The following is a 15,979-nucleotide window of genomic DNA, read 5'->3' as shown; positions in this document are numbered from 1 at the left end:
TTTAATTTACAATTGAGTTTTTAATTATGGTTTCTTCTTCTTCTTAAGCTCTTATTCTCTTTTTGTTTTCTCGCTACGCCATGAACTAATTCCATTAAGGACTATGGCGTAGTGGGTTTAGGATTCGGTGATGGATATGATTTAATATATTGAAATTCAATTTTCATTCTCTACTGCTTTGCTTAATTCAAATCCGTTTTAATACTTGATCGAGATTAGCTACCTTGTTCATGATATTGTACTTCAACTTGATGCTTGAGAAAGATTAGGTTGTTAGTGTTTTGGTTTGAATTACTATGTGCATGTCTAGGGTATAGATAGTTAGGTTGCCTTAGAATCGTGTGAATACTCTTGATATGAATGCATGCCATTGTTAGGGATTGAGATCGAGAAGATTTTCCTAATTTTGACATAGGTTGTTAGATGCTCGAGAGAGATTTAGCAATATGACTGTGTGAGTGTGATTAGCAAAGAGTAGTGAGTTGATTATTGATTGTGCGTGAAATTCGTGTATCCAAACCGTTGAATAAACCCGTGAAGCCTTAGTCCTTAGCCTATTTTTCTGCTTACAACTGTTATTTATGTGCGTTAAAACTTGTCAATAATTTGTGACATCTTTCCATCTCATCTTTAGTTCAATTCGTGCTAGTTGATTTGTTTGCTAATTAAGATTTTTCCTCGTGGGATCGACACTCGTACTTAATTCACTATATTACTTGAGCGACACGTGCACTTGCGCGCGTAAAAATCGCAACACATCACATAGCTTACCAAACATAAATCACTATTTTAAATTAAACATCTAATAATTAACATCATCACGTAGCTTTGCAAATCATAGTTCACTGAAATCGCAAACCACAAAAGAATATACACACCATCAGATACTAACACACCTACTTAAGCATATAAAGCTACATATAAATCATGCCATAAATAATATGATAATCAAATTCATTTTTGAAATAATCTGTGTTGCAGTGAGATTATTTTCACCTTGACAAATCGGGTGTAAAACTCTTTGGTCGAAGAAAGAATTGGAAGCTCTACTTGACTCGAAACCTAATCGGAATAAAAGACTATCGGGGATCAACTAAGAAAAGGACTCAAGACATGATTTAGGTTCTGCAAATTTTTAGAAACAACATTCAGTGGGAAATCACTAAAATATCTTTGGCTATTAGGGTTTCGAAAAAGAAAACAAACAAAAACTCCGGAAAAAACTTCTATAAAAACACAAGTGAATAAAAAACATTATTTTGATCACTTTTTGTAAAGCCATCATGGCCAAAAACATTTTTAAACCATTTATTAAAAATAAAATATGTATAAAATTTGTGCCAAAAACTGGTATGCGCATCGTTTTCAAAACAGCTGAAACGTAAACTTGGTCAATTGGAATAAAATAAATAAATATATATTTGAACAGAAGACACATAATACTAAACAGAAGGAAAACTTTCGAATTAAAATAATAAACAAAAATGTCATACCAAATGTTTAAAATTCAGTTTTCAAATTAGGTTAGAACAAGTGAAATTAGTCTGCGCACTGATCTTAATATAATTAAAAAATATTATGTATATGATAAAAATATTTTTCGATTGAAACTAGCGTTTTAAAAAAAATACAAAATAATAATATTTGTAACCACGGTAAGTGTTTCAAAAAATTATTTTGATTGAATCCGAACCAGAAAACGTTTTAACCGTGTTGTTCATAGAAAATTAAAAAAAAAAACCATAAAACTTCTATATAACATAACAAGGTACACGATTTTACCATAATTAACATGAGGAGAAACGCTTTTTAAAATCTTTAGAATTTACCTTAATCTTTAGAAACTTTTCTTATTTTCTATTTCTCTATATCTTTTTTTTTTAATTTCTTTTATCAAAATTTAACTTCAAGTTTTATTTACCTAATTTTTTTTTTGTCTATAATACTTCTAAAAAATCTGACAGATAGGAAAACATACAATATTTTGAAAAACTTTGAATCATAAAAGAGTTTTTTTTCTACCTTTTGTTACTTTTAAAAATCATTGACAGCGATTTTGCTAAATTTAATTTAATACAATTAAAAATCTTCAATTTACTCTATTTTTCTTATTTTATTTTCCATTTTTTGTTTAAAAACAATAATAATTTTGTTGACTTGCGCGATGCCCGTTGTTGAAACTAGTATAATACTATAATCAATGTATTTAACTTAATTAAACAAAAACCATTATATATATATATATATATATATATATATACTATACACAATTATACGCATATATATTATTATTATAACACATACCATTATTATACATACATATATACGTATCTATTTATGTAATCATTAAAAAGGGCTAATTAAACGTAGTATATCATATATGAACTTTATATATGTATATATTTATACCAAATATCCTGATATTTGGATTTAAAAAATCTGTGACAAATTAAAAAGAATAAAAACTTCTAATAAGCTAAAAAATTATTTTGGGGTTTCACAACAAAAAGAAAAAAAAAAGGTGGAGAATTGTTGGACAGTATTGTCCTTACAAGATCTATTGTTATTCTGACTATATATGAGTATCAAATTTTCATTTGTTTTAGAAAATCTCATGGATTAGGCCAATTAAAACAATAATTAATAAACTAACTAACATTGTAAGCATATTTAAAATATAATCATATTTGATGACGTGATCTCATAAGTTATATAGTCTTTTACATGATTGTCCCTAGTATTTTTATACGTTAATTTTGATAAATTTTGAAAATGGCTAATTTATCACAATAAACAAAACGTTGGTTAATTTTTTAAAATCAAGTTTAAAATAGACTAGATTATTACGGCGCCCTTTATTTTAACTATAATTTTGACAATTTTAGATTCGATTTATACTCTCTAAAAAAAGATTAAAAATCTGATAAGACTGTCCATTTCGACATAAAGTCTCACTTATATCATTGTCACAAACCGAATCAGCAATTGAATCTAGATTGGAAAACACCATATTTCAGCTTTGAAATTACTACGAGAGTCAAATGTTAAAAATAAAAAAGAAAAGTAACATATATAAAAATTCAACTTGGTTAAGATATCAGAGACCATAAGATGAATGACAATCGGTACAGATATGAATAGGTGCATCTATATATTGATATCCGTACCCGTTAAAAAAAATATATCCGTTAATCCGTTTTTTCAAACGAGTCAGGTAATACTCGCCGGGTAATGGGTGTATAATTTTAATACTCGTTACACGTTAATCCGGTTTGAAAATAAATAAAAAAAAGTTAAAACTAACCACTCAAAAAGTCTAAATATAAATTAAAAATACAATTTAGAGTTAAAATATAATTAAAACAAATTAAAATTTATTGGTACAACACAAATAATTTAAAAGAATTTAAAAAGTTGGAAAATATCTAATTTATAAATAATAATACAAAACTATAATGGGTCGGATAATTTTTTTTTTTTTTTTTTTTTTTTTTTGTATTCGTACTCGTTTAATTGTTAGCAGATATTACCCGTTAATTCATTTTAAATAGGTAGTATCCGACCTGTTTTTAACGGATAACTGGCAGGTAAACGAGAACAAAGACAATGTTGGTCTCCATTAGAAATCACAGAGAATGTATTCAAAGGGTTAAAGTTAAAAATTTTATATTCTTGTCGTTTATTTATTTATTATTATTTAACTATGATAGATTTGTCAAAAAGTAAAAGTTGGAAATCCTTCAGTCAAATACAAATCCGCAAGTTTCAAGCGTGACAGGAGAATCATGGACTCTCGTGCAATTTTTTTCAAAAAGAATGAGCATTTCATTTCCTCTTTGCGGCTTTAATATTGCAACGATCACTTTGTAAAGTTTGTATTAGTCACAAATTATCATTGACGTAGTATAATACTTTTATGAAAGTAATGGCTCCGAGTCACATCGTTCACACGAACAAAACATACATCAATCTGAAATAACTACTAATATACTTGGGGGGTCAAATAAAAAATTCACAAGAGAACAAATGTAATTTTATCTAGAAGTTTTTGGAAATAATATATAAGTTTATTTCCAAGAAAAATTCAACAACTATATTGAATTATATTTTATGGGAGAAACATTTGGTCTCCATATATTGATTAAGATTATTGATACATGAAAAAAATAACTAATACCCTTATACTAATTGTAATTATATTTAATATGTTCCTCAAAATAAAATTTCACATATACAATATCGGACAAATAAATAGTAAGCACTAGACGATAAACTATTGTAATTATCACATCTCACCTTCGGTCGCAAAGCAAGACAAAAGAAGAATAATTAAAATGTGATAAGCATTTTTGTACTTTTGGAAGAACAAAATGGGTCGTTAGATCATATATTTAGAAGTTTCACATCGATTGAGTATTTTAAATATGTGATTTTTCTAAAGTGTTTAACAACCCTCAATCTTTAGGTTAGTTTTTGAGGTTAATCACATATCAACTTAAGAATAATCTTACGTTTGATTAGTTTATGATCTTCGCTCAACCATTTTGTACATATCATACTCATATTATATAAGTGTGTATATATATATATATATATATATATATATATATATATATATATATGCGATTAAATTTTATTCATATTTGTATTCATAAAGGAGATAGGTCGTGGGTGGGTCCAAAATATATTAAAAAACGAAGCAATTAAGATATGACTAAAATAATTAAAGCCTAGCTATGGTGGAAAAGACCCGATTTAATTTTTAATATATATTTATATTTAATGTATATAATATATAGCATATGCTTAGCATATAAAGAAATCTAGAAGCTAAAGTAGCTTTCCGGGATGCCCGTACCGTACGCCAAGTCGTACAATATGACCAAACTATCACCGACGAGACGACCGGCCACTAATTTATTACTTACTTACCTTTATAGCATTTGATCCTTTGGAAATGTCCAAAGGACCATTCAAAATGCTTCATTTCGTCCATGAAAAAAAAAAAATTTAATAAAAAAAAAGCATACCGAAAATGAAAAGGACAATGCCGTATTTGATCTTCTATGTCATCATAATCATATTATGTCTCACTCTCAATTGATCACAATAATATCCCATTTACTCTCTTTCCTAGTGTAACTCCATTTACTTAAAAACACAAAAATATACATATCGAGTATGATTTTTGTATGGATTGTTGTCGGGTTTAACTTATATGTGTTTGCATACTATAAGAAAAAAAAAATTGTCCGTTGCCATTGTACATATCAATATATGTTAATTGATTTTTCATATTGAACGTCTCTTAATATTATAGGCTGTTTGTCTATTTCTATGAACGTATATCAGTCTAATTTAGTTACAAGCAAAAAAAAGGGAATAAGAAAAGATGAATGTAGGATGATAATTCATCTGTAGTTTTGTAGCCCTAAATGGTCAAAGCATGCTCTAACATGTTTTTTTATTGGTCAATAGTCAATGAAGAAGATATTAGCATATATGTGTATATGGGTCTAAAGCAATGACTTAGAAGTTAATACAACCCGTACGTGATTACATGCGTGTCCCACATTTTGTATGGAAAGCTTGATGACCACAATCTCATTGAATACGAGTCGCTGCCTTATTGGCTCGTCTGTCACGTTGATTGAAACACTTGATCAATTGAAGAAAAAATATTTCCTTAATTTTGAACGATATTTCAAACAAATTAATGAGTAGATCCATTATTTTGTTGTTGGTGTTGTGATTTGAATTACTAGCTCTTGATATCTTGCAAAAAGAATAGATACTACCCCATAAACTAATTTTTTATTAATACTTTTGAATAATATACTAATAATACAAATATACATGCTAGGAATATAAAGTACTACTTCTTTTTAGAAATATTTCTTTAATAGGATTGGATTTAAAGTAAAAATCTCATGCCCACACAAACCAATAAGAATAAATAATTTATCTACCTTAAGTTTTTATCCATTTACATATGTCTATATAAATTAATATATATATATATATATATATATATTTGTATATTTGGAGTCTAATGTTATGCACCCATATCCTGAGAGGAAACGTGATCATGAGAGAAACATAGTCAAAAGGAATGGGTAGTGATATATATTTTCAGGAGTACAATATAATATATGCATACACAATAAGAATATGTATGTCGGACCATGCACATCTTAGTAGATTATATATCAGATACATTAACAATGTTGTTGGTAAACTCAATTCAATGCATGTAATATACATACATATATATATATATATATATGTATATGTGTGTGTGTATTTGTATATGATGGCTTTGAGAATATGAGTCTTTTTTTTTTTGAAAAGCGAGAATATATTAGTCTCTAGATTGGCATTTTTGTAGCATTGCTTCATACAAGGGAAATAATGTGCCTCAAAAGTTTAAATGTTACGTAAATTATATTATATTTAAAGGGGCTTGGTTAGAAGAGAAAATTGCAGAGCACGTGAATTTGACATTAGCATTGAAATTATTTATCGTACGTGTCACACACTACTACAAAAACAGTTTTCCGGTGCGGATGACTTTTGGGTGCGACTATTCGCACCTAAAAGTCGCACCAATAAGACTTTCAGGTGCGAATAGTCGGACCCAAAAATCAATTAAGCGCTGGAAAATTTTCGCGAAATTTTCTGACTTTGGGTGCGAATAATCGCACCCAAAAGTGTGGTACCACTATTGGGTGCGACTTAGTCGCACCCAATACTTTCTCTAAAGTATTGGGTGCGACTAAGTCGCACCTAAATGATCTTAAATTTTCGGCGGACAAAACTTCCCCCGTTTTTTTAGAAAATGTCAATGGGTGCGATAAAGTCGCACCCGAAACCTCTGACACAGGTCATTGGGTGCGATAAAGTCGCACCCAAATGTGTCAATGGGTGCGACTTTGTCGCACCCAAATTCAAAAGTCTATAAATTATACAGTCGCTCGGGTTTTCATTTTATCCGAGCCAAACCTTAAAAAAAAACTCTCTCTCCCCGATTTCTCTTCTCTCCCACCCCTGTCGCCGCCACCGACCGCCTCCGACCGCCACCACGCGCTCTCTCTCTCTCTTCGACCGCCACCGCTCTCTCTCTCTCTCTCTTCCCAGCCTCCGACCGCCACCGCTTCTCAGCCTCCGACCGCTCCTTCCTCGCTCCAGACTCTATCTGAACCGGCCGGCGTCGCTCTTCCTCGCGCCAGACTCGATCTGAACTGGCGCGACCCGTCGAAGCCTCAGCCAAGAAGTCCGGCCGTGAGTATGTGTGTGTGTGTGTTCGTTTATGTGTGGTCGGAATATTTCAATTCATTATTTCAATTTTATTATTTCAATTCATTATTTCAGTCCGGCCGTGAGTATGTGGCGTCGCTTTTGGAAGTCCGGCCGTGAGTATGTGTGTGTGTGTTCGTTTAATGTTGTGCTGCGTTGTTTTATTTTTAGAATTGTTATAATTTTGTTTGAATGTAATTTTGTTTCTGGATATTTTGTCTGAATGTAATTTTGTTTCTGGATATGTTGTTAGAATTGTTATAGATTAGTGTTTACCTTCAATCTGAACTATTTCTTACCGTTTCTCATCAACACTACCCAGGACAAGTGTTAAAACACGAAAATCTTGAAGCTTATCTAAGTTCTAAAGTTCCAAGCTTATCAGAATCTGGTTTTTACACAAAAATTTGGTTTTTTTTTTTTAATAATCAGTGAAGTCATGTTTAGCTTTGAGATTATGAATAGATGTAATTTTAACCCTCAAGAAAATTGAACAAGAATTAAAAACTGTAAGATTAAGAAGAATACCACTTGAAGGATGATCTAATTTGAGCCCTATCTCTCCATTTGTCCAGGTTGAAGTCTCTCAGCGAAGAAGTCTCAGTCCGGCCGTGAGTCTCTCGATCAGCCAAGAAGTCGTAGCACCGTCGTGCCTCTCGCAGCCTCGTCGTACTCTACAGGTTAGCCTCTCGTAGTCCTTTTAATTGTGTTTTTAATTACTTTAGATTAATTGTAATTAGTATAATTAGTCTAATTGTTAATTAATTAGGTAATTAAATAGTTTTTTATACGTATATATGTATTAATAATGTAGTTAGTATGATAAAATTGTTAATTTTGAAATCGAAATTAATTTGATATAATTATAAAAATTGTTAATTATGTAATTTAAATTAATTTGATATAATTGGTAAAATTGTTAATTATGTAATTGAAATTAATTTGATACAATTATAAAAATTGTTAATTATGTAATTGAAATTAATTATTTGATATAATTAGTAAAATTGGTAAAATGTTTTATGTAATTCGACTTCAAATAAAATAAAATTCATAATTTCACCTTTACAGTTCTTCGTCCCTTAATTAGTAATAACCCTTAAGCCGCACTATTCGGCATCAGCGCCAACATAAGTAATCGATTTCAGTCGTCTTCGTCCCTTAGCAACAACTATTAATAATTGTTAATTTTCTCTTTCGTTTAGCGAAATCAATGTCCAATCCAAGTAGAGATTGGATCACCGAGAACAATCGGTTGTCCTTGCAGTATAAACTCGGAGTTAATGAATTTATCCGCGCTGCAAGAAGATTTCCGAACGATAATTACGAATATCGATGTCCATGCAAGCCTTGCAACAACGTGAGATGGCACGACATTGGGGTTGTAAGGCATCATCTGCTAAACAAAGGGTTTACCCCGGGCTACACAGAATGGTATCATCATGGCGAGTTCGTGCGTTCCGTCGGTCATCTTGAAGAAGTCCCCATCGGAGAAACAGCCCAGAGAGGAGTAGGAGGAATACATGCTGCTGTGGAGGATATAAGAGATCACGATGATTTCGATGGTGTTACGGAGCCGGCTCCGAGCGATGTGCGTGCGGAGGAGCAAGTGGAAGACTTGTTCGCTGAGTTGGAAGCGGAATTGTACCCTGGATGCAAGGAGTTTTCGTCGTTGTCATTCTTGGTTCAGTTGATGCACCTTAAAGTTACGAACCATTGGACGAACAAGTCGTTCACAGAACTGCTGCAGCTTTTGAGGAAGTCTCATCCAGCCGGTAATCGAATACCGGAGAAGCACTACGAGGCAAAAGCGAAGCTGAAGCGTTTTGGCATGGGATACGAGATGATCGACGCGTGCATTAATGACTGTGTCCTATTCCGAAAACATCTCGCGAACGTCGACGTGTGTCCGATATGTAACGAGAGTAGATGGAAGCCAACTGGTAAGAAGATACCGCAGAAGATATTGCGATATTTTCCCTTGAAAGATCGATTGAAGCGACTGTACGCATCTCGACACACGGCGCTTCATATGGAGTGGCACGAAAGAGATCGCGTCAGGGAAGCTGGCATTCTACGACATCCTGCTGATGGTACCGCGTGGAAGAATTTGGACGAGAGATACCCAGGTTTTGCTGCAGAGCCTCGGAACGTGCGGCTTGGGCTAGCTGCGGATGGATTCAACCCGTTTGGGGATATGAGCCTATCATACAGCATGTGGCCTGTAGTATTTACGACGTACAACTTGCCGCCTTGGTTATGCATGAAGAAAGAGTACCTGATGCTAACGCTTCTGATCCCGGGGCCCCATTCACCAGGAAAAGACATGGACGTTTTTTTGCAGCCTGTGGTTGAAGAGTTGAAAGAACTGTGGGAGAATGGAGTCCGCGTTCGTGATGGAGCCAGAGATGAAGTGTTTCGGTTGCGTGCCGCGTTACTTTGGACGATAAACGATTTTCCGGCTAGATCGTATCTATCGGGATGGAGCGGCCAGGGGTATCTCGCTTGCCCTACGTGCAACTTTGACACGCCGTCCCTAAAAATCAGAAACAGGATCGTCTACTACGACCATCGTCGGTTCTTAAAAAGGCGTCACCGATTGAGGAAAAGCAACGATCACTACAAAGATAAGCACGAGAAACGAAATAAACCCGAGAAGTTGACTTCGCAAGACATACTCGCTCAGTTGGCTGGTGTTTCTTGCACGACTACTGGCAAACACGCTGCCTCTGTAGGCAAAAAACAAAAGCGAGCATCTCGCGAACTGAATTGGACCAAGAAAAGCATCTTTTACGAGTTGCCGTACTGGTCTGAGTCGCAATTGAAACACAACATGGACGTGATGCACGTAGAGAAGAACGTGTGTGAGAATCTTCTCGGGACGATGCTCAGCTTGGAAAAGAAGAACTATGACACCGAGAAGGCGAGGCTTGACTTGATGGACTTGGGCATCAAGACCGCTTTGCACTTGGAACCAAATGGGGGTGGGTATTACAAACCGCGAGCGTCGTACGTTTTGACCCTTGAGCAGAGACATCGATTTACAGAATACTTAAAATCTGTCAAATTTCCCGATGGTCTCGCTGGGAATTTAAAAAAAAATGTGACAACTGATGGAAAGCTCACAGGTTTGAAGTCGCATGATTGCCACGTGATCTTGCAAAGATTGTTGGCTGTTGGTATTCGTCCTTTTGTGCCACAACCAATACATGATACGATCACTGAGCTTTGCAACTTTTTCAAGTTGATAAGTTCGAGAACATTAAGAGCTGAAGATCTTGAAAGAGCGCAAGAGTCTATCGTCGAGATCTTATGTAAGCTTGAGATGATATTTCCACCTGCTTTTTTCACGATCATGGTTCACGTGGCGATCCATCTACCAGAGGAAGCGTTGCACGGCGGCCCGGTGCATATGCGGTGGATGTACCCTTTTGAGAGATACCTTGGGACGTTAAAACATTTTGTCAAAAATAGAGCTAGACCAGAAGGCTCTATTGCTGAAGCTTATGTTGTAGAAGAAGCTCTAACGTTCATTGCAAGGTATATTGAAGATAAGAAGGTAGTTGAAGAAGTTCAAGTGCGAGAGCTCTCCGTTTTTCGATCCGAGATGTGTGTGCCTTATGGGATGATGAACGCGATAGTATTAGACGATGAGCAAAGAGAAAAAGCGGAGTGGTACATCTATACCAACTATCCTGAAGTGGATCCGTATTTGGTGTAAGTAATCGATCCACTTGCTTCTCTAACTTATTTCATTGTTGTATTTTCTTTACGCAATGTTTTAAACATGCAACAGCGAGCATTTGGATTTCCTGAACGAATCTGGAGTTCGCGATATTGAAGCGGAGCATAGAAAGGGATTCAAAGATTGGTTTGCGAACAAGGTAATAACACAATAACCCGGTTTTTTATAAACACATAAGTGCTAACCAATACTTTGTTTCGTAATAACCAGATTTTTGAAATGAAAGCTAGTGGGTCTGACGTGTCTGACGAGATCTACTCGCTTTCTATCGGTTCCCTTCAAGTCGCTTATCAATATCCATGCTGCTTTGTTAACGGCGTGAAGTTCATTACTCATCGTCGCGATAATCAACGAGTCACTCAAAATAGCGGTGTATGTGTGCCTGTGGATGATTTCACTTACTACGGTCGTATGGAAGACGTCATAGTGCTGAATTATAGGTACGACTGTCGTGTTGTATTATTCAAATGTATATGGTACGGTGACAAGCACGATGCTCGGCGACTAGTTCACAACGATAAGACTACTGGAGAAACGAGTGCTTTTACCGCGAAACAGTGGTTTACAGAGGAGCCGTACATACTCGCAATTCAAGCGAAACAAGTCTTTTACATCAAAGATCTTGTTTTAGGTGGTAACTGGGAAATCGTTCAGGAATGCAATCATCGAGGGATTTGGGACGTTCCTGAAGTCGACCCCACCACCTCAGCCTCGATTCCGTTGACAATAGAATTGTCAAACATCGATCGTCTGAATCATCGACATGAAATCGAAGATGCTGAGCTAGTAAATATCGTTGACGATGGTGAGGAAGACGATGATGATTATGAGGAATGCATCGTTTTTGAGGGAGAAGATGTTGATGTTGATGGTGATGTTGATATAGGTAGTGATGACGATGAATGAGAACTATCTATGTAACCACGGTTTTCCTCCGCCATATGTGAGGATTTATAATAAAATATATCCGTGGTGTCACCCACGTTTTTGTATGATGTTGTTTCCTTTTGTTTTGTGATGTATGTTCACAAATGTTGTTTTATTTTATACGATGTCAATTTACAAATGTTGTTTTCATTTTATAGGATGTCGACCGCTTCAGGTTCTGGTGGAGATTCGCCACAGAGACCGGATTCTCAAGGTCCGCCACAGGAACCTGAGTCCCAAGGTCCTAAGAAATCAAGGGGACCAACAACCGGCTCGACGTCGGCGCGAGCAACACAGGGGGTACCGGGTGCGAAGGTGGTCAAGTGGGACCCAATAAACCAAACATTCTACCAAGAGATAAGGAAAGAAAATAAAAAAGTTGGACTATTTAACAACCGCCTCGGTGCTTTGGTGAAAGCACATATCCCGCCTACGACTCGTGATTGGAGTGAAGTGACGCCACAGATGTTGGCTGCTATTTTGAGCGCACTTCATTCCGAGTTCAGATTTGTGTACACGGATCTTGACACCGGCGAGGATCTGCCTGCGGATTGCTTTCAGAATACGATTGATCAGGCTATCATTCGGAATGCCAAGATCAGGCGACGCAACCAGAAGTCCAAGCTATCAGAGAAGTTCAGATTGGAGTTTTGTGGGAGCACTGAAAACGCTAAGGCGGAAACACCACCGGGATATAAGAAAGAGGATTGGGAGGCGGTGGTAGACGAGTTCGCGACTGACGATTGGAAGGTACGTAATGTATGATTGTAATAAATCACAATATCTTTATCAGATTGAATAATGACAAAATTAATTATTTGCAGAAAAAATCTACTCGCAACAAGGAGAATTCGAAGAAGAAGAAGACGAGGTCGACTCAAGGATCTCTTTCTTTCTTGGCTCATCGTCATTTGAACGTAAGTTATTCTAATTTTGAAATACTTAAGTTGAAATAAATTCAGTACTTATATTTTCATAACAATTACAGAGTAAGGATGATGGGACTTTGGGCTCCGCGTTAACGACGTGGGAGCAAAAACACCATAATAGAAAAGGTGAATGGACGACAGATTGGGCGAGACGAGCACATGTAAGTCATATGTTATAATTAAGAGTACGTTACTTACATAATAATTAATTTTTAATAATTTTTTTATGTGTAAAGGCGCGGATAGTTACTCTACTGGCGGATCTTCAGCGACAAGCAGAAGAGCAAGGCGTAGTCTTTGACCAGGACGCCGCAGAGGAGCACGCGATGCTAGAAATTCTCGGGAACCGTCAAGATTGGTACGTTGGAATAGGTCCAACGGTCCCGAGAACATCTTGGGCTATTGCTCAGGCTCAGGACGAAAGCTCGTCGTCAGGCTCAGGCTCGTCGCGGCGCCGCGTTCCAGATCCAGTGGTTGGCGAGCTCCAAGCTCAGGTGGCGGCACAACAACTCGCTATGGCGGCACAACAACAGCAGATGGAGGAGATGCAGCGACAAATGTTCGCGTTCACGCAGCAGTTTTCGCCCTTGCCTCAGATGTCGTCCGGCACGATGCCACAGATGCCGCAGATGTCGCCCGGCACGATGCCACAGATGCCGCAGATGTCGCCCGGCATGATGCCACAGATGCCTCAGACGACGCCGCCGCCTCAGATGCATCCTATGCATCAGACAACGCCGCCATCAGTTTCAATGGCAGATGCTCAGACGACGCCGCCAGGTTCAGCAGATTACCAGCGAGAGCGTACGAGCGGCAGTGAGCGTACGAGCGGAAGTGGACGAGGAGGTAGCAGCAGTTCTGGAGGAAGATTTGGCGGAAGAGGGAGTAAAATGTTCAAGGATTGGTTTACAAACCGAGGAAAAGGAAAGGGAAAAGAATGAACATTTATTTTAATTATTTGTCGTACATTATATAATTATTATAATCGAAAAACAAATGATTAGTTTTTATTATGATTATAAATATTAATTAATGAATTTTCTAATTAATAAACTATTTAGTTATTTGATTACAATTATAGAATTCGTAATGAATTAATTTCTAATTAATAAATATTAAATAACAAATAAAAAAAAACTTAAAAATAGCTATCGGGTGCGACTAGTCGCACCCATAAATTTGGCGGGTAAGCCAACGGGTGCGACTAGTCGCACCCACAGACTTGGCGCGAATGAATTTGGGTGCGACTAGTCGCACCCAAAGACTTGGCGCGAATGAAGTTGGGTGCGACTAGTCGCACCCGTTGGCTTACCCGCCAAATTTATGGGTGCGACTAGTCGCACCCAATGGCTTTCGCGCGGACTTTTTCGCACATTTTTTCTGACTTATGGGTGCGAATATGGGTGCGAATATCCGCACCTAAAAGTCGCACCTAAAAATCATGACCTTCGGGTGCGACTAGTCGCACCCATGACCTTTAGGTGCGAACTTTCGGGTGCGACTTTGTCGCACCTAAAGTCGCACCTAAAGGTATCAATGGGTGCGACTTTCGACCTTTGGGTGCGAAAAAAGTCGCACCCAATGCTGTTTTTTGTACTAGTGACATTGCCATATTAATTAGCATAAAAAAAATATTCATTTGATGTTTTTTTTTTAGAATTACTATTTTAATACATATATGGTCGCAATAGTTTTATCTTAGCACTTGAATTATATCTTCTTCCTTTTGTGGTAACTCTATATGGCTAGGGTTTATGTAATCCAGTTTGATATGTTTTAACAATTTAATAGTAGTGGCCTTTTTTTTTTTTTTTTTTTTACCGGTCCTAAACTCAACGGCTATTTTATCGTATTCTTAAACAAAGTGGTCATTATATTCGTATTCATTGAACTTATATCTCATTCAATAGAATTGTAATTTTATTGATTTAAATTGCTATAATTACAATGAGTAAATAGTCAACTATATATAGTCAAATGAATATTCATGATACTTGAGTAAAGATATACACAGAGTAATAGTTCATGTTTAGTGCTGGTCCGGAAATTTAGTTGTTTGCTGATTTTATTAAATTGGAACTAAGAATTCTATTGGAAATTTGGATGAATAACTTAACTTTTATTTTCAAGTGGATGAGATGAGTCGAGTTAAAATGAGATTACACATACTTATGGATTGAGCGAAATCCAAAGTCGGAAAACGTACGTTTGAATTTGAAGTAACATCTTACAAGTGGCGTAGAAGATAATTGATCTTTAAGTTTGAGGGGGGCTTTTTTTTTATTATTATTTTTTTAATAGAAAAATCTTCAAGTTTGAGTATGAAAATTTAAAATTGTTAATACCTGTTAGTACTACTTCTACTATTGAAGATGATCTTGTTAAGCAAAACAAATATATTTTAGATGTTATCTGGAAAGGCTATGCTAGTTTTTTACACCTAATAATCCACTATTCGTTGTATATCAAATTATGTAGTGTAAGAATCTAAGATAGTGTTTGTTTCTTTTTGTTCAATTTTTTTTTTTTTGTTTTTTTTTTTCTATGTTCCGTGATTTGGTTATAATAAGCATATAATAAATTGCTAAATAAATTTATATCAGTAAATAAATTTGTAACATTAATTAAATTTCTTCCTTGCAACTTTTTATATCAAATGAATTTGTAAGATTAATTAAAATTCTATACACGCGAGACCTTTAATAAAATAAGCATATATAGACTATTACATTTGAATTTTTTTTTACAAAAATAATGAATATACATATATAGGATAATTTGGTATTACGTACATTGATTGCAATTAGTGGATATTTTGAACATTAGTTGTATTTAGTGTGTATTTTGATGCAAGAAAACAGTGGTCATAAGCATATACCGATGTATCGTGAATTTGTAAGATCAAAGCAATATATAAAACAACAAATGAGGAAAAGAAAAAAAAATTCCACATCTATATATTACATCAAAGATCAAAGCACTATATAAAAGAGAGAATGTAATATGGGACTTATATTTTTAAAGGCAATCATCTTAACACGCGATATTGTTATTCATCATCATATTATTTATACTGAGCGAA

General features: G+C 35.4%; 1 protein-coding gene across 1 annotated transcript; it reads left to right on the top strand.

Annotated features, from left to right (window-relative positions):
• Positions 1 to 12,399: 12,399 nt before the first annotated feature.
• LOC149383068 (uncharacterized) lies at positions 12,400 to 14,815 on the top strand. Its single transcript, XM_089627671.1, has 5 exons — positions 12,400 to 12,718; positions 12,793 to 12,885; positions 12,957 to 13,058; positions 13,134 to 13,569; positions 14,808 to 14,815. The coding sequence occupies exons 1-5, from the start codon at positions 12,434 to 12,436 to the stop codon at positions 14,813 to 14,815; spliced, it is 924 nt and encodes a 307-aa protein (XP_089483797.1). The 5' UTR covers positions 12,400 to 12,433.
• The last annotated feature ends 1,164 nt before the right edge of the window (positions 14,816 to 15,979 follow it).

Source organism: Urtica dioica, chromosome 10 (assembly GCF_054948205.1).
Source record: "Urtica dioica subsp. dioica isolate 48M chromosome 10, U.dioica_male_clone48M_v1_H2, whole genome shotgun sequence".
Taxonomy (NCBI): Eukaryota; Viridiplantae; Streptophyta; class Magnoliopsida; order Rosales; family Urticaceae; genus Urtica; species Urtica dioica.
The sequence above is the reverse complement of the archived record's forward strand: the minus strand, read 5'-3'. Positions and strand labels throughout refer to the sequence as shown.